This window comes from Rhipicephalus sanguineus, chromosome 11 (genome assembly GCF_013339695.2).
Source record: "Rhipicephalus sanguineus isolate Rsan-2018 chromosome 11, BIME_Rsan_1.4, whole genome shotgun sequence".
Classification (NCBI taxonomy): domain Eukaryota; kingdom Metazoa; phylum Arthropoda; class Arachnida; order Ixodida; family Ixodidae; genus Rhipicephalus; species Rhipicephalus sanguineus.
This window is the reverse complement of record NC_051186.1, coordinates 52202259-52230233: the sequence shown is the minus strand read 5'-3', so window position 1 is coordinate 52230233 and position 27975 is coordinate 52202259. Positions and strand designations below refer to the sequence as shown.

At 44.8% G+C, this 27975-nt stretch overlaps 1 protein-coding gene across 1 annotated transcript in view; it reads left to right on the top strand.

The window, feature by feature from the left end:
- The first annotated feature begins 6277 nt into the window (after window positions 1-6277).
- The window catches only part of LOC119375028 (luciferin 4-monooxygenase), a 77483-nt gene continuing 55785 nt past the window's right edge, over window positions 6278-27975 (top strand). Inside the window, exons 1-3 of the mRNA XM_049411131.1 lie at window positions 6278-6442; window positions 7937-8081; window positions 13461-13718. Coding sequence (XP_049267088.1) covers window positions 6278-6442; window positions 7937-8081; window positions 13461-13718 — 568 coding nt within the window. The remainder of the gene's footprint in view (window positions 6443-7936; window positions 8082-13460; window positions 13719-27975) is intronic.

The following is a 27975-nucleotide window of genomic DNA, read 5'->3' as shown; positions in this document are numbered from 1 at the left end:
TTACTGGTGACCCTGAGCATACAGCTGATCTTTTCAATCGCCACTTCGCAAATGTGTCTGGTGGACTTTCTTCGGTGCCGAAAGGCCGTTCTCGTTTAAATAATTCAACACCTGCCTCCGCCTTCCTTCCGACTTTAACAATAGACGAACTCGCTAGAATAGTTTCCGGCTTCAAAAGGCAGAAACCAGCAGGTATTGATGGTATCTCTGTATCTTTACTGCAGCGGAATCTGGAAGCACTATCAGAGATTCTGCTTTTCATGCTTAATGGATTCCTGGAGACAGCTTCTCTGCCATCAGACTTAAAAACAGCAATTGTAAAGCCCCTATTTAAAGGTGGACCAAAAGACAGCGTTGACAGTTATCGACCTATTTCAGTTTTACCTATCTTATCCCAAATAATTGAGAAATTTTTATTGCAATGCATGACTTCTTTTCTAGATAAATTTTCGCTCATTTCCAGTCGCCAGTTTGGTTTTGTCGCAGGTCGTGGCACTACTGATCTACTTGAAGAATTTTCCGATGAACTGCATGATGCTTTGGAACATAACATGTTTGCCTGTGCCTTATTTCTTGATATCTCGAAAGCATTTGACACCGTAAACCACTCTATATTGCTTGAAAAAATATACCTTCTTGGCTTCAGGGGCCCGTTCTACAACTTTCTTAAAAATTACCTTTCTGATCGTTCCCAGGTAGTGCGCTTAGACAATCAGTTACCTTTCAGTAACAGACTTCCCTTGAAAGCTGGTGTACCACAGGGATCTATTTTATCTCCTCTTTTATTCAATTTATTCATAAATGATTTTACGGCTGCTGTTCCAAAATGTATTGTATTTCAGTATGCAGACGACACTGTTCTGTTAACGAAACATGTATGTTACCATAAAGCGATGTCACTACTACAAGACAGTGTTTATGAGGCTGTACCATGGTTTACGAATAATTGCTTGGTGATTAATCAGAAAAAAACGAAATTAATTTGCTTTAAAAATCCATTGAAAGCAATGGTGACAAATGAACCCCTACTTCTTCATGCCCGCGATTGCGCCTCCTGTAAGTGTACTCCCATTGAATATGTAAATTCTATAAAATATCTTGGTGTATTCTTCGATAGCGACCTGTCCTGGAATGATCATCTGGCTTACATTTGTGGCAGACTACGAAAAATCTCATGGTTACTTTTCAATATCAGATCAATTGCACCCACCAATATTAAGGTGACCATCATGCTTGCTCTTGCGTACAGTATCCTGCGATATGGCATCACATTATTTGCTTTCTGTTCTTCGCGATGGCAGTGTCGGGTTGACAATATCTTAAAAAGCATGTTGAAATCCATTGTATACAATCGTTCCTCAACAGACAATGCAAATTTATTTTCTCTACTTCGCCTGCCATCTTTCCAAGCGTCCTTCAATCAAACAGTTGTATTACGGCATTACTGGGGCTCTCAGTTCAAAAAAGAATGCATTGCCCCTCGTATATTAAGAAAAACTTCCCGCTTTTTGGTACCATTCGTTAAAACACGATATGGCAAAGCTATTAGAAAGGTCTATGTCCCTACTATCTTTAATGACCTCCCCGAGAGTGTTTTTTCTGCAACGACGAAACGCAGTCTACGAAACAGCCTAAAGTCGCTTTAATGCTGCATCATTTATATCGTTTGTCACATTACTATTGTTTCTATTTTCTTGCATGCCGGGTAGAATCTGTTTAAAGTTGTTCAATCCTTATCTTCCCATTTCTGTTGTTTAGGTAATAATGCTTCCGCTAATTTGATTCTTGTTTGTTATTGTGTTTCAATGTAGCGTAAATGAGTTACATGTCTTCTTTCTGATTATTTTACGTGACAAGCTCTTCCATATGTATGTCATCTCTCGTTTGCCGATGTGCCGGGCCTAGTCCTCCAAGCCACCGTCTGGCTTTGACAGGCCTGTTATCTGTTTTGTACAACTCAAGATGACAATAAAGATTATTATTATTATTATTATTATTATTATTATTATTATTATTATTATTATTATTACTACTACTACTACTACTACTACTACTACTACTACTACTACTACTACTATTGTCCCCAACCAAGGCGCCCAGCAGGGACACCTTTTCTCTGCTCGTGCCTTGTTTCCGGTAAGCAGCAGTCTTTCGTATACGTGAAAGCTGTGAAAAACATATGCATGCCAGACGACGGTGGCGCGCTTCGTAATTTACTTTTTCTTTCTGGCCTTTATTTATATATACATACAAAGACATACTCAGGACATGATGGCAACGGCGACGGAAAAAACTCTCCTAGAGTGTCCATATAATTGCTATCGCAATAAAATTACTTCACAGTCACCTTCCCGCCGCATGCTTCGCATTGCATCGATTCGCACGGTACGTGGGAATCTGCCGAATTTTCTCTGTCTCTCTCTTCTTTCTGAGGCAGCTCATCACACTGATTGCTTTGCATGAATTCTATTTTCACAACGCAAGGGATCTGCCGGAATTTTAACAGCGAAGCTGTTTACCAGGTCGTTCCTTGTTCACCCCGTACCAAAAAACTATCATCATCATAAACGGGTATCCGCCAATGACATTGTGTAAATCCCACTACTCACCAATGGTACACTAAAAACGAAGAAAACTATCGTCATCAAACGGGTATGTGCCACTCTGTGGCCTATCAGAAAACTGTCATCATCATAAACGGGTATGTGCCACAGAAACTGGGTAGATCTCACTACATGCACCTTCCATTAAAAAAAAGAAGAAGGCAACAGTTACCCCAACAAATGGCTTCGAAGCGACGGCGGCGAGCCGACGACCCCGACTACGTTCAAGGAAAGAATACTAGGGAACGGGAAAGGCGACGGCTGCTGCGAGAAGACCCCGCATCGATGGAAGGACTACGCCAACAATGACGTGTCCGTAGATCATTGAGAGGTGCGAACGCTTGGCTTTAGCGCGAGGTTCTGTCTCTGGAGTTTGGGAATTCGTGTCGTGTTTGTGACTGTCTGTGGTTTAACTCGAACATCTCCGCGCTGCGAATCAACGTAGAAACAACCTATCACCTAGCTAAGGCCTAGAAACGACCTAGAAGCAACCAGGTTAGTCTTCAGAATCGTCCACTTTCGCTTTTCAAGCCTTGCGCGGCTTAGTACAAGCTTTACTTTTTTTTTATTATATGGTGTTCAGGAGATTTTGGCACTTTAGTCTAGCGCCGGCTACTCCTTTTCACAGATGATAGTATACGTGAAAGTAAGAACAACGAAAAGAAAAAAAATACGTAAGAGATTAGCTAGGCAGAGTTCATATATAGTCCATTCACATAAAAAGGGGGAAAACACACAGGCACACAACATACAGTCTCGTCACATAACACTACAGTTCACATAAAGTGCAATCCCAGGAACACTGCATATGATGTAAATAGCACGAAACGTCCACATAACATAACACTACTGAAATTCGCAAATTCCAGTCATATGGATACAAAATGAGTTCGCACATGAAGCGACACACTCAGGTCAAAATTTTTCATATTACTGCATGTTCAGCCAATTGCAGCTATACATCACCACAGGAAAAACAAGGGTTTTAGTGAGACGGATATTAGTTTTCAGGCTAAAATCTTTGTAGTCTAATAATACTCGAGGGTTCGTTCATTACTCTTTCTTAGTACAATTGTATTCTAAGTGTCCATTGCAGAGATGCCGCCTTTCACTATCTTGGATCTCAGAAAAAGCCACGGTTTCGCCGCGAAGGTGCAGCAAGTAATGCGATAGCAACAAATTAGGAAAGCAAGCAGCTCGGTACTTGCAGCGCGCCGCTCAAGCGCAAAAAACTCACGAAAAGAACACACCCAGGATGACCGCGACTGAACAACAGTCCCAGCTCGACACTTGCAGCGCGCTGCTCAAACACAAGGAAGGACTCTCGGAAAGAAAGCACAGGTATACACAGGACGAGCGCGAACTAACAACTGCCACAATTGTTGCTTCGTGTTTGAGCAGCGCGCTAGAACCCAACGCTCTTAGATATTGTTTTTTCTTGAAACCCGCGGCGCGTAGAGTGACGCCTCCGCGTCTCCTGCCGCGCGGTGGCGTTCGACGCATTGTTTACCCGGTGTTCCACAACGCGAGTGGCTACAGAAGTGGACCACTTTTTTGTGCGTGTCTCAAGGGCAGTTTTCACACTGAAGCGAAATCTAGGAGCGTTGCTTTATTGCGCGCCCTTCGTGCAATCTCGCTGGTGATACTGCACACGCCGAAGCACCTCCGAGCTCCGCGTACTACCAGCGGTAAATGGTATAGCTCCCCATTACTATTCCACACAACAGATGGCGCGTGGCCTAGTTGTCTAACGCGTTGCGCTGCTTAGCGGGGGGTCGCAGGTTCGAATCACGGTGGCGCGCTTCGGAATTCTTTTCTTCTGACTTCTTTTTCTTTGTGGCTTTTATTTACATATACATACCTATACATCTCCGGAACATGATGACGACGGTAACGGCGACAGCAAAAACCTGCCGAGTGTGTCCATCTAATTGCTATCACAATAAAACGTAATGGTTTACGATTTTCTGCGCTCCTGCTGTCTCCTCCTTATTCTCTGTGTTCTATCTTGTGCTCGCGCTAGTTCTTAAAGTATGCGCCGATTCCAATTGGCCCACCCTCCTACCTTACTAGTTTACAACATCTATTACGTGGTTATTATTCTGATTTATCTGTTCTTTGTCGTTTTTCATAGCTCCACTATAGTCTGCTTTATGTTTACAAAAACACCATCTTTCGTATTTTCTTCTTTAGCCTTCAAGATGAAGGTTCTTGAGTACTTTATGCTTCTTGCTACTAAAGTCGTAGCGTCTGCGTACCACCAGTTGGCTACTTTTATTCCTCCGATTTTAACTCGCAGGTTGCGGCCTCCGCCGACATATTCTGCATATAACTGAATTAGCGAGGCAAACAATGCACTTATACACCTGACTAATGTCTGGACCTTAATTACACCAATCTTTTTCGGAAATTATGACATGCTAAAACTCTCGTTTTTGTGAATATGATCGGAGGTTATAGTGGTCAAATAAATAAGTAGACTTGCTGTGGTCAGCGAACCAAATATTTGAGGCAGTTGATATTATTTGCAAGTTTCCATAAACTATTTTATGCGGTCAGTGTGGTCTCTGGTTTCACGCCCTTTCTCAAATGTTGCCGTATGATTGTCCCTCTTCCCCTGTATCGTTCTAGCTTTTTCTGTATAACATTGAGAAGTTTATAAGGCTCCTTATATTCAGGCCTGTGATGATCATTGTGCACAAGGCCATACCTAAGGCCTGGTTCTAGTGCATGGATGTTCAAGTAATACATAGGCCACTGATAGAGCACTGCAGAAGCGCATTGCTACAGACACCGGGCTAATGCGAACAGTAATGTGAGGGTAATCACGACTGTAGACAGAAATTCCTGCACGCTTTTTTTCTCCCAAATGCGTGAAGAAGCGAAATTGCGTTAAAAAATGCTTCTGACGCACTAATGTTCTTGAAATTGTTCCTCTCTTAGTGGTTGTGAATTCCTTTCTTCGAATGACATCTTGCTGGGTGACTGGGCCATTTGCTTTCTCCCGGTGTTCGGCATGTGGCTTCAGGCACTCAGTCTTGGATCTACCATTGCGATCAGCAAGACGTGCCACGCTGTACCTCTTGACGTCTTCGACGTAATAAAAGACTGTAAGGTATTGGACTACATTTGTTAATGTTACAGTGAGTAAATTGTAACCAATCACGTAACCGATCAATGATTTCTTTACCATCCCACAAAGCAACCCTTAGGTGTTTTAATGATGCGTATCATTCACTGAGTCATTCATTCATTACTTTGTGGATGTGCCCAAGAAGGCATCCAAACCATAATAAAGGTGAACTTTTGTTATACAACCAGAAAAAAGAAAATAAATGGTTAAAAAACGGTAGCACGAGAATATACAGCAAAAAAGACAGGTTGACACATTAATAAAAAGAACTTACTAACTGGAAATTTCTGCACACTCAATTAGCTCATAAAGCCAAATGTTCTTTGATCGCAATGAAAACGTTGATTGGAAAACTGAATATTTGTCTCACCCAATAGCACTGGCCTACTTATCAGGAAACAAATTTTTGCACCTCTTTCAGGCAGTTGCGATGGTTACCATTTTTCCGAGGCTAAGGCTGATACTAGACTTTATGAAAACATCCCAAGACCGGGGCGAAGTTCTTAGAAAAGCAGTTAGAAGAATCACTGTGATCGCCACTATGCCCGCACCAGGCCTGGTAGAAGAGCTGACCAGTACTTTCCAGCTGGACGAACTTCGCACCAGCTACGGAATGACCGAAGCGGGAGGATGCATGACCCTTTCTCCGAAAGGAGATAAGTCGTGTAATAACGTGGGTTTTCCGATACCTGGAACCAGGATGAAGGTAATCTCGCTCGCCGACAACGGCGTGTCACTTTATTTTCGTCATTCTTGAGACAGGACTTACCAGGCCCATCGGGTCCTGCTAACATTCCTTAAGAGAGCGAATTTCGCTTCCCGTTTGTAGACCTCGTTCCGTGTTTCTGCTTATTCTGTCTGAGTGTCTGTATTTTATATCATTTCCTATTTAATTTCCCCCTTTCTCCTATCCTCATTTTCTCTACTTATTCCTTCCTCTCTAAAGAGCAGGCCGGCCGTGTGCCCCTCTAGGTTGCAGTTGCCCGTCTTCTCTCTTCTTATTCGCTGCCACCTTTTATGGTTGTGTATAGATATCTATACACTTATTATTATTATTATTAATAATAATAATATTATTATTAATAATAATAATAATAATTTCGAGCGACGAGATTTAGGACTAAAACTTCTTGCATGAAAATACCTCCACAAAGTGTGGACGGATCCTATTTACATCACAATTGCGTGGAACGATGTCTGCTGCATAAAGATGACCATTTCAAGTCATGTAAATGACTGTGCTGCCATGTAGAATCGTGTAGATGACAGTCTTCGAGCGTGGCCTCTTCGTGATATGCCGAAATGTAGTAATAGCAAACGATGTGAGAGTTTAAGACAACACTCTGAATACTGCTAATTATAGTGATATCCCCTTCAGGCGCGAAACATTATGGGCTGCCCGTAAATGCGTCAAATTTACACAACTTTATCCCAAGGCTCTTTGTAATCTATTGCAAGAAATACGGGTGGTATTACGTTGATCTATGCATATAAAGTAATTATTCTTAAATAGTGCTAATTAAAAATCTATTTATTATGCAGTATATCATGTTCTCGCATAAAAATAATCAACTTTGGGGCTCGTAGCGCATGGTCAATTCGTTACTGGTTATATCGATTACGAGCAAACAAAAAGTATAATTTTGGCGTGGCTTCGGGAACGGGGCACGTCGATTGGCTCGTCGAGCGCGGCAGTTTCTTCCGCAAAGGGGCCATCTGCAACCGTACGCGGCAAAATGAAGTTGTACAAATATGCTCGTCACGTTTTAAGCCGTTTGTTACAACACGCGCGTGACAAGCCTCTAAGTTCGATTAGTACAATTGTGCACACCACCACTGAAGGTGATATTCAAAAGATATTTCGCAATATTTGTTCAAATAACACTTAACTTCGAAGACAGCGCGTATTAAAGCGGACACTTCTTCATTTAACGGAACTTGCGAGAAACGTTATGAATCCAAGCGACGTATCACAATTTGAGGAAAAATTCGGAAGTTAGACTAAGCGGAACAGACAGCCCTATCAAAGGGAAGTAGTAAGGACAACTACCAAAGCATCTATACTACATTTCGTTTTGTAATCTCTGTACATATTGGTTATACAGCACCCAGCCCAGAGCTTTACCTTTCAACATACATTGTATTCTTTCAACGCGCGCCCATGCTTTGTGCTAACGTCATCCACTTCATTACCTCCCAGATAATCAACCCAGAGAGCAGCAATATACTCGGACCCATGCAGTGCGGAGAGGTGCTCTTTGATACACCGTACGCTGCACTTCGGTACTGCGGGCATCCTGAAGCTACGGCCACCATCACAGATGAACAAGGGTGGATACATACGGGTAAATGCCTGCCAAATATTCATTTAGTGAGCTGACGCTAGTTATACAGTCTTTATAATTTGCTTCTTCACACACGGACACTTGCACTTTGTCAGCGTCTTGAATTTCTTGGCTTTTTTTGTGAAGGAAACCTTGAGAACTAGGAAAGCAAGAAGAAACTGATAAATATTGACAGATCGCTGATGATAAATATAAACCACCTGGGATTAATTTCCACCGCCTACGGTTGTTTAACGTGCATGTGAATGCATGTATGGCTCGCGTTTTGCCCCTATCGAAACATGACCGCCGTGGCCGCGAATGGAACGTGTGTCCTCAGGCTTAGCAGTACGAATAGTTATCATCTAAGTTACCACGGCGCGTACCTCGTACGGTGGTCTCCCACTTTCAGAACCGAAATATCCAGAGCTCTAGAGCCGCAGCTTTCTCGTCGATTCTGTTACTCTCGTCATCTCATTTATCTCGCCCACGTTTGGCCATGACTAGTCAAAACGTAATGTGCGGTAATGGCAGCTAAGTGCCCGTGTGGATAAAAAATAACGCAGAAATATACAAAAGCGAAAGTGTGGTAAGATACACTATACAAGCTTAAGCATCATTATCATCATCATCAGCCTGACTGCGCCCACTGCAGGGCGAAGGCCTCTCCCATGTTCCGCCAATCAACCCGGTCCTGTGCTTGCTGCTGCCACGTTATACCCGCAAACTTCTTAATTAATCCCATTTGCCCCCCTAACTTTCTGTCACCACCTCGCGCGTTTGCCTTCCCTTGGAATCCAGTCAGTGACACTTAATGACCAGCGGCTATCTTGCCTACACATGTCCTGCCCATGTCCATTTTTTCTTCTTGATTTCGGACCCGAAGGTCGCGGGATCCAATCCCGGCCGCGGCACCTGTATTTTCGATGGAGGCGAAAATGTTTGAGGCCCATGTACTTAGATTTAGGTGCATGTTAAAGAACCCCAGGTAGTCGAAATTTCCGGAGCCCTCCACTACGGCGTCTCTCATAATCATATCGTGGTTTTCGGACGTTAAACCCCAGATATTATTATTATCTTCTTGATTTCGACTAAGATGTTGTTAACACCCGTTTGTTCCCTGACCGACTCTGCTCTCTTCTTCAGAATCAATTTTATTGTGATTGGTACAAATATTACATAGTGAGAATATACAGAAGGAGGTTCTTGTACCTTAAAGTTACACCAATCATTTTGCTTTCGATTGCTCGCTGCGTCGTCCTCAATTTAAGTTTAACCCTCTTTGAAAGCCTTCAGGTTTCTTCTCCGTAGGTAAGGACCGTTAAGATGCAGCTGTTATATGCCTTTCTATTGAGGTATAGTGGTAAATTCATGACTTGAGAATGCCTGCCGAATGTGCTCCTTCCCACTCTTCAGCTTCATGGTTCGGCTCCACGGTCACTACCTGTCCTAAAGACGTATTCCTTTACCACTTCCAGTGCCTCGCTACCTATCGCAAAGCGATGTTCTCTTCCGAGACATGCATATTACTTTAGTTTTCTGCATATTAATTTTCAGACCTACCGCTCTGCTTTCCATGTCCAGTTCAGTAAACATGAGTTGTAATCAGTCCCCTGAGTTACTCATCAGTGCAACGTCATCAGCGAATCGCAGATTACTAAGGTACTCTCCATTACAGGCACGTAGGCAAGGGGGGGGCCCGGGGGGCCCGCCCCCCCCCCCCGAAATTTTTACAGCCCTCTATATTTCCAGGCAACTTTTTTTTGTTTTTGCCATGGAAAGACTGTCTTTCGAACAATTAGGCCTTGGCCCCCCCCCCCCCCCGAAAAAAAATCCTGGCTACGTGCCTGCTCCATTAACTTGTATCCCTAACTCTTCCCAATCTAGGGCCCTGAAAACCTCCTGCAAGCACGAGGTGATCTCCCCAATATCATTCGGGAGATCGTGTCTCCCTGCCTTACACCCTTCTTTATTGGAATTTCGTCGCTTTCCTCGGGGAAGCTTAATATCGTTATGGAAACATCACAGAATATCACATGTCTATGTCTACTTAAGTAAATTGGTTAGAAGAAATATTAAGTGAACTCGCGTATTTTAACGAGATAGCGTTAAAGAGCTCGTTTCGCAGAAATTCCGTTGCCGGTGCCGACGTCGTTGGTTGTGAGCCAAAAATCGCGAAAGATGCAACTAAAGAAATGCCACAAAATCTATGGCTGGAGTGGGACCCGGGATTCAAACCTGCGATCCCTCGCTCCGTGGTGCGAAGTGCATAGCTGCTCGGCCACCACGCATACATCCTCTAGCATACTAACGGCGAGCTTTCATATACACCATTTACCGTTGGTGGTACGCACATCTCGGAGGTGCTTCAGCGTGGCAGCTAGAGGCTTGACTAACACCAGCGAGATGGCACAGAGGGCCCAAGGGCGCGCTTTGAACCAGAGTTCTTCAATCATACCAGTTGCGAAACTCCCCATAGGCCTCGTGTATCGAAATGTGAACTGGCCATTGACCGAAATCGCGGAGGTCTGCTGATTGTAGCTTCATCTGTTGACAAAAAAAATTCACAGCATATCCACAGGGTGAATGATGATGAGTGGGGCGAAGCTCCGGAGGTAATTATCGGTAAACCGTGAATACTCCGAGTAATTCGCCCAGTATATGATCAAGTAAACACGTGAGAAACACCGTGTATATATTAAACATCAAACTTTTATTATACTGTTGGCTTACGTGGTCACTTCATTACAACGGTCATCCCAGCGTACGTCGCCGCACTAAATCGAACGATTGCCTTCCACCAATGACACGCGCCATATGTGAATCTTCCGTGAATTCTGCCCAGTACATCATCAACAACGTGAGATCGGGCGCGTTCATACTAAAGGGTCAATGAGAGCCATGGCGACTTGCAGCTCACTTTAATTTTACATGTACGCTGTGAATTTTTATTGTTTAATACCGTAGGAGAGGAGAAACATCTGGCGTCTTTCGTTAAGCAGCTGGCGTCTTTTCGTTTTGCTTTAGAAACATCTGGCGTCTTTTCGTTTTGCTTTTAGAAAACATCTGGCGTCTTTCGTTGGTTTATTTCATCAATCAACGGCGTTTTGAACAAAATTTTTATTGTTTATTCACGCACAGGAGAAATCTCACCAGGCACTACCTTGGAGGTAAACAATGGCTGCTAATGGGAATGAGAGACAGAAGAAGTCGGCTTTTAGCTAACACTTACACTTCTACTTCTACTAACGTTTCCTACATAAACATGCCAATGGCTGCTAATGGGGAATGAGAGACAGAAGAATTCGGCTTTTAGTTAACGCGCACGCTGCGAATTTTTTATTGTTCAACAACGCACAGGAGAAATCTGCCACCGGCACCACCTTGGAGGTCAAGATCTCGTACTAATGTTAAGACTGGTTACGCACTACGACGGGGACGAACGGGTGCGGCTTTAAGGAGCTTCGCCCCTAAAAGGCGCGTTTGTAAAGCCTCTGGAGCATGTGACTATGGCGCAGTGGATAGCGTGCCCGGCATCTGTTGTTGCGAACCGGGTGGTCGTGGGTTCGATGCCCGTTGACGGAACTTTTTTTCTTTGCCATGTGATCGTGTATATTTTTTCGACGTCATTTCCGTGACGGAAATACGTCACTGAAGCCTTGGTGGACCCCGGCATAACACACTTTCGCACTTTCGTGTTAAAAAAAACGAGCAGTCGGCCTCGCGAGGCGACAGAGGGGGGGGTGGGGACTAGAGCACGCATCTGCATCGCAGCGAGCGCGGAGCGTCCGCGTCGCGAGGCGAGAGGGGGGGGGGGGACTAGAGCACGCATCTGCAACGCAGCGAGCGCCTCCGCGCCATCTAGGGATCCTTCTGAGAACTAGAGGTGGCTACGACAACGCCATCTAGTGGACACTCCAAGAACTAGAGGTGGCTACCCACTACTACATACTACAGAGGAGGGACAGACCCACACCAAAAGGAGCTTCGCCCCTAAAAAATAAACTATTAAACGCGATATCTAACCTTGCGTAGCCGTGAGCGCCGCCGCCTATTGCCAAACAACAAGGCAGTGCATAGAGCAGCTGTGTGTTTGTGTTTTGTATGGCTGCGCCCAGATGGCGCGACAATTTGCAAGCCGCCGCGGAATTTGCCATTTGCGTGTCCGGGTTTCGGAACGCAGTTTCACAACTGGTATGATTGAAGAACTCTGCTTTCAACAGCATCGCTCCGCCGTGTTTCGTCGCACCGCATGCATGGATGTAGGAGCCAGATGGCGTCCACACTTGTCTTTCCTTGCGGCACGCTTTAGGTGTCCACCAAGAAACGAAGCCAGGCTAGCGATTGGGAAGGAGATACGAAGATGATCCGATTACGCTAACGCGTCCTACACTTGAAAGCGAAGCTCAAGCGTCCCCCAACTTTTTTCTTCAGTCAGAGATGCACGAAACTATTTGGAAGCACTAGGAGTAGCTATTTGCTTAGTTTGGTTGTGAAACCTTAATATCTTGTGCTATTCTTGGCCTCAGTATAGAACTCGGAGCACGGAATCAAGTCCGAGGTCTATCGGTAGACGGTGAAACAGTTGCGTGCCTTTTCTGCTCATCCGCTATCATGAACGGTATATGTGTACGTAGGTGAGCTTTAAAGGAGTGTCGCATGCAGTTGCTTAATGGTCATTTATGTCACCGCGCGACTAATAAGGGGAATGCCTTGGATGCCTCATCAAACGCGAAAATTGACCGTTGGCGTCGGCGGCGTCTTCGAGATTTAGCGAGACCTGACGATACCCTGACGATACATCACGCGATCCGCGTCGGCACCACCATGAATGATGCAACAAAACTAATAAAGGTCGGTCGAAAGTCACGTGATATACTAAAAAAAGTGTGTGTGTGCTGTCTTTGTACCAAAAGTCACGTGACCTCGGTGTAACATGACGCGGTCAATCACGTCGCCCATCGCCAGAATTTCCGCGCTATTGTGACGTCATGATCACGTCACAACATGACGTTACATGGGGACTTCATCGCACGATATCGTCGCTTGGTCAAAATCGGGCCGATCACAGAGGCTGTGCAAAACAATTTGAGGTGCAGAAAGCCTGCAATGCCTCTGATCTTGGAGGCTTTGCAACACCACTTTAGGCGCAGAAAGCTTTCGGTGGGGGGGAAGGATCAGCACATGGACAGAGAAGAAAAATGGCATAGCTTTCGCCTTCGAGTCGTCTTAGGAACCTCGTGATTGCATAAGGAACCTTGTGAGTTCTTTTTACCTACACAGCTTAGTTCAGGAAGGTCTCGATGTCATAAATATTTTATCTGGTGATCCGGTGACATGCGGCTCAAACTGACGACACGATTGAATGACTGTCAATTTATTCATCCATTCTCATCGTAGGTGACCTCGGTTACTACGACCACGATGGGAGACTCTTTTTATGTGGTCGCCTCAAGACAATGATACTGTGCCAGAGGAGGAGAGTGTCTCCAGTTACTATAGAACACTGCCTAATAGAACATACTGCCGTGCAAGAGGTAGCCGTAATAGGCGTACCCGCGCCGGACGGTGACGAGTTCCCGGCTGCCGTGGTCATCACAAAGCCGGGATATTCGCAGGACCATCAACTCGCCGACGACCTGAAGCGTCACGTGGCTGGTGAGAATAAATAAGCTACCCAAGTTTCCTCTGCGCATGCCCAACGGTCAGCTGTGCCTCACTACGTATGGCGCAAGTTTAACATTCCAGGATTATTTCTACTGTTCTTGTGTTCGCTTATCTGGTGTTGCGGCTTCTCTGCGTTATGTTAATTTTGGCATCATCCTTATTTAATAACGCAGAACGAAAGCCCTCCTGCATGCACCTGCACGGTGGAGTCTACTTCGCCGACGCACTGCCGAAGAGCGCCCTTGGAAAAGCCAGGTCAGCCTCACTTCGAGAGCTTCTCGGAAAGCTGCGCAGAATGGACAGCGCAGGTGAAACTGCTACTGGCGATGTGATGTACTAGAAATGGTTTCGGCTTGGAACCCACTTCTTGGTGTCCTGCCTGCCATCTCTCCACGCCAGGGCGTCGTCTTGAACATCGCTAGTGCTGCAACATTTGCATTTTAATAAATCTTACATGTTGATTTCTCCGATGGGGAAGTTAACCATTCGTAATATCTTATCGATAAATTATGCTCTCGTGTGATTGTAACTGACAAGACATTGGGATTCTTTGTTCCTCCTATCCTTTTTGTACGGTATTCCAAAGATAAAATGGTCAGGCGAGAGTGTCAAACCACAGAGTGGCCAAATTTTTATGTGCGATAGAAGTTTCAGCGCAAGAAACATGTGATGCAGCTTACGCACATTAGGTTGCTGTGCTGCAGCATGTATCGTATCGTCTTTTCCTGCTGCTTGAACAGGGGTTGTCGCTAGAGACAACGTTTCGATAAGTGGTCTCGTCTTCGTAAAGACCGACACTATCTTTCTTAGAACTGTGTACGCGCGCGCTCTGCTCAGTCTCCTAAAAAATAATAAAGAAAAAGTGGAGGAGGAGAAAAGAGCGAGTGCGAAAACGGGAGGTGTGGATAGAAAGAAAGGACCGGGGATGAGATGAGCTGGCGTGCCGAACGGGGTGAGTGAAGGGAAGACAAAATAAAGAAATCGCGGGAAGTTAGCACTAAGTTGCGCAAAGCTTGGCACGGCGAAGCTGGTTGATCCTCAGCTCGTCGGACTACAGCACAACAACGCCGGCGGCGATTGGGTCCAGGGTGCTTGGCCGAATAAGCGGCAGCCAAGAGACAGCGACAGGCGGATCCGGAATACGAGCAAGGCTTGCCACTCTGAATGTGTTGAAATCGCGATCCCTGAGCCACGGTGCAAGAAACTGTCGCGGTTGCTATGGTGACGGCTCGGCGGCGACTCCTCCTCGGCGCGGCGGCTGCTTAGCTATTTTTAGAAACGGCGCAGCGTGGGTGTTTTGTTGACAGACGCCTTACTGCCAGCTTTAAAAGCTTCGCTGTTAAAAGAGAAAACAAGGTGGGAGAGAGGCACACAACTTGTATGGCGATTTTGATTCCATCTACAAGGTAGAAACTGCATGGGGGTGTAGTATTTCGCTGATTCATCAATCAGCGCGTCCATTGTTTTCAGCAAAAATCAAATAAAAACAGAAATAACTATACATCACACGTGAGCAGTAGCCAAGAATGAGAATTTTGGGGTCATAACGGCTAAAAATTCTTAGATATGAGGCATAAGTTGCAATGGTTGTCGTTGCGTACCCGATATGTCGGGCTAATCCATAAGCCACTTTTGGCTGGAGTGCGTTAATTTAGATACGACTCTCTGTATTCTCTGTCTATCGGAGACCGGAAGTTTGACTAAAGTATATAAAATTTAGGTTCATAGAATTTGCGACCTGCCAACATTAAAATGCACTGCCAGTGCTTTCGGCAATTTCTTCACCGTGGCGTGCAATGTCCGCTTAATGTGACATTAATACGTTGTCCTGTTTCACCAATGTACTGCTATGACAATGTGAACATTGGAGCATGTAAACAACTTTTTAACTAGTGGACTGTGGAGCCAAAAGTATATTTTACATCATGGATGTAATCACTTCCGATGGCTTTAACCATAACGTCATTTTGAAGGTGTTTCCATGTCTTGCATCTGTAGCAAGAACAAGCTGCTAGTTGGCGTTGGAATGAGCGTTTACTTATGCACGCAGGAACATATTCTTTAGTTTAATTTCACTACGGCGATAAAGGACCCTTAGTACTTCGGGAAACACTTTTCCAAGAAGGTCGTTCCTTGCTAATATTCGAGAATACATACGGATGATACTGCTTATGTTTGGGAGCACATTTGAGTAGCTTTTATAAATGCGAGTGGCTCGTTGAAGTATCTTTGAGGGTCTTTTCTGGCTAGTGCTTATTTTCTCATTTACGCGCTTCGTTGTCGGCCTTGTTTAGCGCGTAGTGCGGCTAATTCATTTCAACTAAGGTAGCCTTTAGATTACTCAAGTGTTGAACTTAGTCACCGTCGTGGTTACAGATCCTTCTAAAACGCCTCGCCTGTCCAACAAATATTCCTCGCAGTCGCTTGTAGTGTCGCGCATTGTCACTACAGTAATTTAGGTACTGCTGGATATCCGCTGGCTTTCTGTAGAACGTCGTCTGTAATTTTCCACTTTCAATAGATAATGTCGTGTCGAGGAGGTTACTTTCGCTGGAAGAATGGTAAATTATCTATTGGGTAAAACTTGTTAGAATGGCCAATGAATGTGCTTAGCGCAATTACGCCATCTTCCCATACAATAAATAATAAAAACCAACAGATAATGAGGCGAAGCAAGATATAGGGGACGTTAATTGTGCTCTTTTAAGTGTATATTGTAGTAATTATGATATAGGTGTGAAGACAGTCAAGTAGACGAAAAGCCAACTTGCCACCGGCAGGGACTGAACCTGCCACCTTCGGACAGAATATGGGAAGACAGCACGTGCGCAGTGTGCGGTCTTCACATCTTCTTTTGTTCTTTTTACAGCTCATTTAAAAACCATTACAAAATGAACGTCAACCAACTAGCCAAACGTGGTGCTCGTCTGGGTTGCAACTAGGGCTCCGTGTTTTCGGAGTTTATTTTTCTTCATACTCGGAGGGTTTTTTTCGGAGTTTTTTTTTTTTTTTTTGCGGAAACTCGGCGCTTATCGGAGTTTATTTATCGTAAATCTCCAATTCTCCCAAATTCGGAGTTTAATTTTGCGTTATTTTCAACACTACGAAATCTTGAATGAAATTATATCTCAACACGAAAACGTCAGAACACAAGCGTAGTTCAATTGTCTGGAAGGTTTGACACGAAAACGTCAGAACACAAGCGTACTTCAATTGTTTGGAAGGTTGCAACGCACCAACACATATACATACAAGCACAAATACTTGAATACAAAACACCTATGTTTTTGCGTATACAACCTTAAAGCTTGTTGTAATAGCCGCACGGATACTTTACAAGGTTTCTCAGATTCTGAGCTATAAAAATGTCATTTCAACGTTTGCGCTAGAAACAGGGAGAGCCAGAAGACTCAGTGCGCAGCGAAAAAGCACTGGCCATTGGACAGTGAGGAGCCTCCACAACGACAGGGGTTCAACAATGTTACTGACTTTATAGCTCTTTGTAGACTTTATATGTCGTCAGTTTCAAGAAACATTAGCTTAAAAATCAGCGCATAGGTGTCGAACGGGCGGGGAAGCACATGCTTCACATTTGTATTCACAATTTGAACGCTGTACCAAAACGATTCACTGGTGTTCTGGAGTGCGCCGCAAAGGTTCCTCTCAAGTGTCAGCCTCAATTCTTCAGCGACAGCAGCATAGTATCTATGAAGGTCTGCGACAGTCGTTGGTGGTCATTCCCATCGAGGAGATCAACAGACTTGCGACATCTGATGTGAAGACCTCAGATGGGTCACGCCATTGACTGAAGAGCGCATGCAAACGAACCCACAGTATGGGGTAAACCTGGTGTACCAGGGTACTCTCTGCCTCAAATTCCTTAACGATTGAGAGCATAGCACACGAATTCGTCTTAAGAAACCTCCATTTAAAGGGACACTAAAGGCAAATATTAAGTCGACGTTGATTGTTGAAATAGCGGTCCAGAAACCTCGTAGTGCTGCTTTTGTGCCAAGGAAGTGCTTATTTTGAAATAAAATCACGTTTTTAGTGGTCCGCATCGCGTTAGCGCGCTTCAAATCTCCCGTCTGAAAATACGACTTTCATACGTCACTGCTGCCGTGCCCAACGTTGCCCGCTTTTACTGCGCGGCCGCCGACACTAGTAGCAGCCGAGCGGAAGTAGCGGGACCCACAGTAGCAACAACGGCGCTGCGGCAAAGACTTGCTCGGATGGGCACATTCAAAGCCTTCACCAAGTTGCGGTTGGTCTCGTAATCCTCAGTACGAAAGTGCAGCGAGCACACACGCAGAGGTTTTGACTGTTTAGCAAACTGGCGCAATGGCATGACACTAAGCCACTTCGAGCGTCAGGGTTCATTCCGCGGCACCCAGTGAAAAGACACACCGGTTTCCTTGCTGCAGCACTGGCGTTGTGCACCATTCGGGCATCCGGCAATATCACACGCATGCGGCATTTTGTCGAACTTTCTGTCAGAGCGACTTTCACGAGCGCGCAAAACACGCACGGCAGTACGCGATCCCGAAACTACCTCTGAGACGGGCGAGGCGCAGTTCAGCGAAAACGGAACCTTTGAACCACGCGCGCCGTTCCCCATGGCAACGCCACAGAGGTTTTGTTCTCCGTGAATCAAGCGGAAACGAACAAACAGCATTTTATTACGTCTTTTGATGCTCGGAATGTTCTTTTTTTACTGCTGCTAGTTTGATTACTATTGATTTATTGTAGGCCGACTTCCATACGTCATCGGGATCATTTCGAAGATGTCCCACTCGTGGCGCTCATCATGTGATACATTTAGCTTAATTTCTCGGTAAGTAGGGCACTGTTGTTGATAATATTGCTGTTTTAGAAGTTGTCATACATTGGGCTTTCACACTGACATAAATTGTTATTTGCCTTTAGTGTCCCTTTAATCAGCGTGTCGTGCACAACTTCAGGCGATGAAACAAGAGCTTTCAGCGTCTCACACTCCATTCCGTTGGCGTCGTCGCTTCTCAAGGAGGACAAAATGGCACGCCAATAGTCCAGAACATCATCTAAAGCTTCATAAAAAGAGAACCACCCAGACGGACATACAGTCCTCAGAGACTTGATGATCATGTACATGGCTACGCACACAAGTCCAAACTTATGGCGCAGCTCCCGCCACGACTTCAACAGGGCAGGAAAGTGCACAACAAAATCGAGAACTATCTTAATTGAGCTCGTCTTAATTCCATCCTCCAGAGCACTCTTAAGTAGGTGGCACGGGTCTTCGAAGTGAAGTGCCAGAAATTTGGGGCTGGAGAGTTGCAAGTCCTTGCGAAGCTTTTGCATGTAGGAATATATGAATCGGAGCACAACACAACTACCTCGTATAAGGCCTTTTCAACCTTCTGAAGAGCGGTTTGTATAAACATACCAAGTGATACTGTGTTACACTGCTGAACTACTTGCAAGCTAGTCTATCATGAGGGTCCTAAGTGCAGGAAGCTCAAAATGTCATCTCACGCTCCCTAGGGGTATACGTTGACGTCTCTGGCTCCGCGCGCAACAAGCCCTTTGTTAAATGCGCGACGGGTGAGGTTTACAAGATACTGTTGACGTGAGGTAATGTTTAATCAGCCAAATCGGCCGATGTATCAATGACAGCTTAGAACAAGCCCTATCGATAAAGAACGGAAGAGGGTCACATTGGTCGTTACAATCGGAGTTTATGGCGTAAATCCGAATTGTTAAAAATTTTACCGGCGAGTGTTTATCGGGTTTTTTCGGATTTATCAGAGAACACGGAGCCATAGATGTAACCAAGTCGCCGACGGGTATTTTAGGCTTCGCGATGCTGAGGATCCTGGCGGGCAATGCGTTTGTGCTTAGCATCATTCGCCCAATCTTCGTCAGTCATTTTAGCCCGGTGGCGTCGATTAGACTTGCATTTCTGTTGCCGCTGGTGCTTTATATTCGTGCACGGTGTCGTCACGCGATCTCTCGGAGGCGGCGCGAAACCTGCATGCGGGTGGTGCGGCACGGATGTTGTGTTTTTGTCAACATCTCGGAGACATTTTTTAACACGAAACCGGGGTCCACCAAGACTTCAGTGACGTATTTCCGTCACGGAAATGACGTCGAAAAAATATACACAATCAGATGGCAAAGAAAAAAAGGTACGGTCAACGGGCATCGAACCCACGACCGCTCGGTCCGCAACAACAGGTGCCGAGCACGCTATCCACTGCGCCACGGTCACTTTTTTTTTCTTTATTGCCTTTTATATCTACCACTCTCCCGGTCGGCTGGGTGGTGTTGAGCTCTGGGAGTGGTAAGGTAAAGTAATTCGTCATTGCTCTGGCCTCCGCGACTAGCACCTGCAACGCGTTTACGCGTCCATCCCATTCGGCGCGTTTTCAATAGAAGTTGAATTTTGTCAATGCCTTAACACACCGCGAGGTGGCGACCTTTGCCCAAGCGTCGTAAAAGCGTCGGCCTCGCTCAGCATCACGCTAATACAAACCAAAAATAGCTCTGCGACGCGCGCCTGCCTCACCTGGCTGTAACACCGCGTTCCATGCTCACGCGCTCGCCCCGAGAAAAATCGCGGCCGGGCTACCCGGGCGGCACGACGCGCTTTGCGTTTCCCTCTAGTCCAGCCGTGGTGTTCAGTCACATTTTAACATGCCGCGGGATGACGACCAAGTTCTGCGTCCAATATGCGACGCTCTTCTGGCTACCACACCTCGTTCTCTGATTACGCTTTCACCGTTAACTACTACAGCAACCACAATGGTTTTGTTTAATCCTCTGACATGGACGTGAGTCGTCGGGATGGAGATGTACCACCAATCATCAAAGTGGGTGTTTAGAAAAATTTATTGTATCACAAACGGTTAACATCAAGAACAATTGAACATGACGTTTTCTTGCTAGAAATACGTTCACGAGAAAGACAAAACATAATTCAGTAACATGGACATAAATAAACACATGGAATGACGCGGAGGCAACACGTACAATTGATTTTTAGCACATTTACACACACATACATATAATATGTCAAAAAAGCTAGGTATATTTATGCACATTATATGGTAAAACAGAAAGCACAAATAAAACATCAATATGTACATCTTGTGTATTTACATGGCGCTTGAGACATCAGCCTACCAAAACCAGGCAGGCCGAAAAACAAGCTTTACGCGTCTGTCACAGACCAACACAAAGGGGCAAGACCAGTGCCGAAGGAATTCCTCCTCACCGAGGAAGAAGAGCTCCTCCGACAGAACAGATAGAAGCTCCGTGTACAGTCGCTCTAGGATTGGGAAGAGAGCGCGACGGCGACGGCCCGCTGCAACCGCCTCGCAGCGGTTGCGCCAAAGACAGAAAGCGCCGGCAACAATGAGAAGGCACGCGAAGCGACCTCGAGAACAACGCCCAGAACAAACGAAGCGATTTATTCCGAGGCCGCGAAATCCGGCATGCACGGTCCTCCAGAAAATACGTGCAATGACACATTGCCTCAGAACATGCTGATTTGTTTCCTGAAGGGTGCAGTTCGGGCATGTTGCTGACTGTACCATTCTCCACCGCTCGAGGCGGTCGAGAGTTGGAAGCACACCCCATCCCAGACGCCACATGAAGTCCCGGAGGTGGCCAGGTAGAAAAGACGCCGTTAGCGCGCTCCAAGTCACACGACTAGAGCGTACCCGGCGAGCCGGGGGAACTAGCGGGAGCAATAAAGCAGCTGTTGTGTTAACAATAGGATTACTCAGCACATCTACTCCAGGGCAGGTCGACTCGACATGTCGAAAAAATGCAACAGCTGTTGCATAAAATGCAGGAAGTGTTATTGACTGTGGGCCTCTGTTAAGATGTACATTAGGCATCAAATACCGGAGGTGAGTGCCTAGAAAGTAATACGCAAGAGTTCGCGCGGGGGTTTCTTCACCTTGTAAAAGGCGCAGCAGGAAGCGCAGTGCCAGTAGCCGGCAGCGTATGGACACCGAAGGGAAAGCAAAGCCTCCCTGGGAACGCTCTTGACCTAGCACCGCACGAGAAACCAACTCAGTGCCACCTGACCAAAAAAAGGAACACAAAGCCGACTGCAGTGATCGCACGATACGTAATGGCGGCTGCACCACGTGACAGAGGTACCAAGCACGACCGCAAAATACAGTCTGCGCAAGGTATCTCCGCTCGAGAAGCGGAAAGTCGAAATCCTGTGCGTCCTGAATTTTTTGTCTGACTTCTTCGAGAGCGGTTAACCAAACAGAGTCACAAATGCCATAGTGGTTGTATAAAATACCTAAAATAGAAAGGGATGTTGCCGGTTGAATAGGGGAAACTGAGCTAAGCCGAGAGTTCGGAAAACCAATGAACAAATACCGGGATTTGGAGAAGTTCAGTGCTGCACCTGAAATGTCACCGTACTCGAAGAACACACGCAGACTGTGTGAAAGACTATCTTCATCTGAAAGGTACAGGGTTATGTCGTCAGCAAAAGCTGTGACTTTCACAACACTGCTGCCAGGGAGTGCAAGACCCCGGACGCGCGAATCAGAGTCTAAAGCACACAAAAATGGCTCAATGCTGAGGACAAATAGTACAGGGGATAATGGACATCCCTGACGGACCCCACGTGTAATGGGAAAAGCTGCACTTTCCCAGCCATCCAGAACCAGCGTGCTTTTTATACCAGCGTAGGTGTTTCTGATTAATTCCACAAATGAATGCGGAAAGCCGAAGGCTGTGAGCACGTTGAAGATATACGCGTGCTCCAGTCGGTCAAATGCTTTCTCCTGGTCCAAAGACACAAGGAGACCACGCGCAGACCGCGACAGCGTATAGGCTATGACATCGCGTGTAGTAAAGGACACGTTAAACGGCGCCATTAGCTGCCAGATATCAATATACATTCTGCAAACTCTCTTATATCAATGCACAGAAAGCATTCAGTTACTTCTGTAAGGGCACGCTTTACTTTCGTGTTATTCCGATTCCTATGACGGAGGGATCAACCGTATGCATAAAATAGAAAACTTTTTCTCCATGGGAAAAGTCTATTACTGTGTAACATACTTCTGGGCTATTTGGCTGAGCTAAAGGTGTGGAACAAAGATGTTAATCTCGAGCTTTTCCACTCTCGCTGAGGCTTCGTAACATTTTGATCTGCAGAAACCAGCCGTAGATAAAAAAAATAATAAAATCGATTAGTGGCGTCATGCTGACCGGTAGTGGGGTTCGGCGCGAACTTCAAAAATTCGATTTTGAACCTTTTCCTTTTCATTAATCAACTTGTGATTGCGAAAACAAAGATAAAAGGTCGCGCTCATTAAGAAAATCGATTTTGCCACTTGTGAAAGATTATGACAATTAAAACATTACAAGCTACTATGCTTCAGAAATAGCCCTAGCTTTCTGTGCCAAGTCTCTAAAGCTACTATGCTTCAGAAATAGCCCTAGCTTTCTGTGCCAAGTCTCTAAATCACAAAGATTGGCTCTCAATGTATTATGGAGAAAAACACACTGAAGAAAAAAGGATGAGCCGCTGTCCCCATGGTGAAGCCCTCCATCGACATCTTCCTTTATTAGAACACACTGAATAGATCCTAATGATGACAGTACCACTCCTAGTCTTCTACACAGTTGCAACACAAGATGTTGCTGTTGAGTGAGCACTTGGTACGTTAAATGACATTTGAAGTCGGGATCATGGCAAAATCCAGTCTGGCTAGGAGGGTACATTTGAAATAAAAAAAGAGATGCAGACCAGTCCAAACAAAATGTTTATGACATTTCATGTTCCAAATAAAACAAACCACTTATGATGTATTCATCGTGAACAAGGCTTCCATGCTGGAAGTCCAAACGTAATAAACATTCTGTTTAGACTGGTCAGCGCCCCCTTTTTGTTTCGTAGTTAAATAAAATTTTAAGCTCATAATTGCACAGTGTGAAGAGTGAAATTATTTCATTTGAGACAGTCAAGATTTCAGTTATAAAGACACTGCTTTACTTTTGTACAATAAACATAGTTCATACAATTTGACTAAAACAGTTTGAAAGAACAACACCCAGCCTCAAAGGAGTCTTACACAAGAGGAAGGAATGGAATGCACACACACACTGGGTGTCTGTGCTTGTGCAATTCCTTCTTCCATACGCACCCTTCAAGGCTGGGTGTCGTCGTTCTTTTGAACTATGTACCAACAGTCCCAGCATCAGTCTCTTCAATAAAGTAACCGTTCTGTTTACCAAAAAACATAATGATGGCAAAACACACTCCTACATAGAAGAATATTATTCGAAAGCCGAAGAACAAAAGAAAGCATGGCAAGATCGCTACCACTATGATTATACAGTGACAAAATAATGTTACTGAAATCATTTCCATCAAAGAAAGACTAGTGCATTCAACATAAGCTTGGAAACGTTTTTCTGAAAAAAAAAAGTTTTTCTGCAAGTATGATGACTGCTTACCGCTCTCCTAAAGTAGAATGCACAGTACTACTTTAAATCATTTACAGGTTTTAAAAACACATAGGGTGGACCCGTACGGCTCTTGTCCCCTCTGCGTACTTTTAGTTCCCTTTAAAGGGCCCCTGACACCAAAATCAAAACCTAGAGATGTTTGTGTTTGATTGTCCTGCACATGTGGGCACTTCTGGCCGATTATTAGTGTCAAACGTTACCTTCAAGATATTTTAATTTGGTTTTAAAGTAAGTGTGAGTGCTCATCCGAGTTGGCAGCACTTCGCGACATCTCCACTAATATGACGTAGATGAAGGCCCTGTGTGACGTTCCACAAGCCAGTACTGTTGACGTTGCAAAAGATGGACAGGTCGCACACAATACCACAACTGGCACCCGACCAAGGCTATTGTTTCTCGTCCCTCTCCCTCAGTTGTCGGGCTGCTCACAGGGTGGTTTTGGCTGCTTAAGCCAGGAATGCTTTTAATTTTCCTGAGGGGACACGCACTTAACCGGCTTAACTCATACCGAAGCACCCACATCGTTTCATACTTTATCGCGTGCGGGGCCCCCGATTTGAAAACTGCGCTATCAATGTCACCAAACCTTTAGCGCACAATGTCTTAGGTGCTTCCCCGCTGTGGGGCAGTACTTTCTTATAATTTTAGGCGGGTGTTTCAAAATGAAGCTAAAAGTGGCCAGAATTAGCGACACTAGCATTAATTATACGATATGTCAGAGCACTTATGCCTCACTCAATTTCAGCATCGCCAGACACAAGGCTACAGTTACAGTAAAAAAAAGTCACAAACTAAAATTTCACTGTCAGGGGTCTTTTAACCTTTCGCATCCTTTTATGCTGTTTCAACACCGGTGCATTTCGCCTTCACACGCAGGGAGTGAGCATGCATACTTTGGTCATTGAAGCATAAATAAAAAAAAGTAATACATAATAGAAAGAGAAGAGAGCTGGGCTGCTGGGAGAGAAGCATGAAGTCTACCTCCAAGCAACAACAAAGATTCATCTACGTGTGTATAGCAGCTCACATGAGATGACAAAAAGTACATGGTTTAAAAACTTTACTTTGAACTTTATGGCTAGTTTTTTGGCGGAGCCAGTGTTCCAAGAGCTATGCTCATTGAAATGAGGAAGAGCAGCCTATGGCCAAGTGATGTCGGGCCACTTCTTGCGTCTTTTGACATAGCTAAAAGCACCAGCAAAGCATACTTAAACGCAGCTCGTCAGCCCCTAGTTTCTCCATGGGGTCGGATCCTCCTCCACAGCGGTCACGACTAAACTTGCAGCACGGGCACCTGCACAAATAAAGGTTGTATGTTGCACACTATAGTACAGCTGAAAACCCTATTGCATTCATTCTCATAAATGTCAATCACAAAAACAGTTCATTAGTTTAAAGGGACACTAAAGAGAAACAATGAATCGGTTTAGATCGATAAATTGTGCTCTGTGAACTCTAATGTCATTAATTTCGCCATCATAGGTTTAATAGAGGAGAAAATCAAGTTCAAAGTTTCATTTTTTAAATTTCGTGCCAAAATCTCCCCACGTGACGTCACGGATTTTAAAGTGTATTTATCATATTTTGGTACCATTGGCTCAACAAAATTACCCCAAACTTGGTACGTTCAGTCTATGGCACCCTCAGAGGACAACGTACTTCATTTTACCAATTAGGATCTACGTAGTCCCTAGTAGGCGCTGCCACGGTAAATGGTGTGGAAGCTTCAAGGTGGCGTCACCACCTACATTTTGTTTTTGCGTGCTTTCTCACGGCAAGCGTGGTGTTTTTGGTATTGCGAAAGAGTAGTTTACTAATATGAGAAAAATCGTTTTGCTCTTTAGTGTCCCTTTAACTCTAGGCTGAGAAGGTAACAGGGTTCGTACAGGTTTTGATAGCCCAATTCCAAGGGACTTTAAAATCACTACTGAAGGCTTCTCAAGGATGTAAAACAGCATCCCAAGTAGAAGCTCTTTGCAATAACAATGTTTCCAAATGAATATCGTTAGCTTTACAGATTAGGAATACAAAACTGGTGTCTGGCTCACACACAGCACTTTATTAAAGCTTTGGCTGCATAAGGACAGTGCACATTGATTGAGCTAGAAGATATATAGTTTCACTTCGTGTGCTACTTGCTTGACAAAGTTAGATATAGAGGAGAAAAAAAATAGCGCAAGAGCTGGAGGTGAAGTCAAGTCACCAGGAAGAAAGCTGAGTGGAAGTAGACCAGGTGAGGAAATTAAATGAATGGTAGAAGATGAACGGTGGTGAAGGCAGGTTAAACACAGGGCGGGAGCCATAACAGGAGTATGGCATGTGCCCTCGGAGTTGGCCTGATGAACGTTTACCTATACATAGCAGCTGCCAGAGTCAATATTAGACACCATATGCAAAGAAATTGAAGCATGTTCCGAGAAAGAAAATTCCAGGAATTTGAAGGGCCGTGAAAATGTGCTTTTCAATTTCAACTGTTTTCAAGGGCTTCAAGCACCTGTACACACTCTGATCTAACCACACGCAGGTTTCAGCCATTGCCATATGGTACTGTTAAGAGGACTATATAAATATACTTTTCGTACCAATCTAGACAATGGTGTTCCTGCAGTCTGCAAAAAGACATAAAGTGGTAAAGTTTATTGGTGCTGTTACACTGACTGTATGTCAATAAAGAGAGAGCTAGGGCACTGTACAAGCCAAAGTTCAACCAGAGGCCCATAAACAATAAAGAATTTTCACTCCCCCCACTTTGCACTTGGGTGGGCCTCTATTGCGACTGTGAGAGACATGTCAAAATATGCCTGTAGAAGAAGAAATGCATTATCAGTGCATCAACATTGTACCAAATAACTCGTAAAAAACAGTGCAAAAACAATGGATGAACACAAAGAGACAACTCGTTTGTCTGTTTGTGCACTGTTTTTTATGATACAGGACAACCAACTAACCTGAATTACCGCCCATTCAAAGTTCCAAATAACTCATGCCCCTTCGCAGGGCAGATATGCATGGTTTATCAGTGCAGGGCAATTAATGCAGGAATTTGGCACAAATTCTCATGTGGCGTAACTGCCAGGCCCACCCATATCGTGACTCCATTGCCGATTGGCGCTTCTCAAAGACGAAGAGTTGTTGACACGTATGACAAAGTGATACGAGAATATTAGGAAAATGGTTTTGCAGAAAAAGTACCCGCGCACGTATGGAGGATGAATGGTGTGCCATTCAGAGCCGCATCAAGCCTGTTTCTTCTTAGTGCCACTCTTCATCATCACTTTGAGAATACCACAGGAAAAAAGGAAGAGATAACCAGCGGTCTAAAACACCAGTTTTATGTCGACGACATTGTGGCCGGAGCATACACGGCGGAAGCAGCTTTGCTGGTCTGCAATAATGCAGCTAACATTATCAATGAAGCAGGAATGCATCTGCATAAATGGACGACAAATTCCACAAGTCTTCAACGTCTCAGTGAAGAAAGAGAAGACATTAAGAAAGATATTCGTTTAACAGTTCCTAAGACCAAGAAAATAATGGGAGTTCTTTGGTACCCTGAAGATGACGTGTAGAGGTTTGACACTTCCGATATTATGCAGCTCGTAGCGTCCATGAAGACAACGAAGAGGAATGTTTTAAAGGCGGCAGCTCAGATATATAACCCATGTGGATTTCTGTCTCCATTCACAGAGCTTCAAAGGAACTAAAAAGTATGTGCGAGTCAGACCGAGATGAATGCATGCTTCAGTACTTCAGGCAGAAT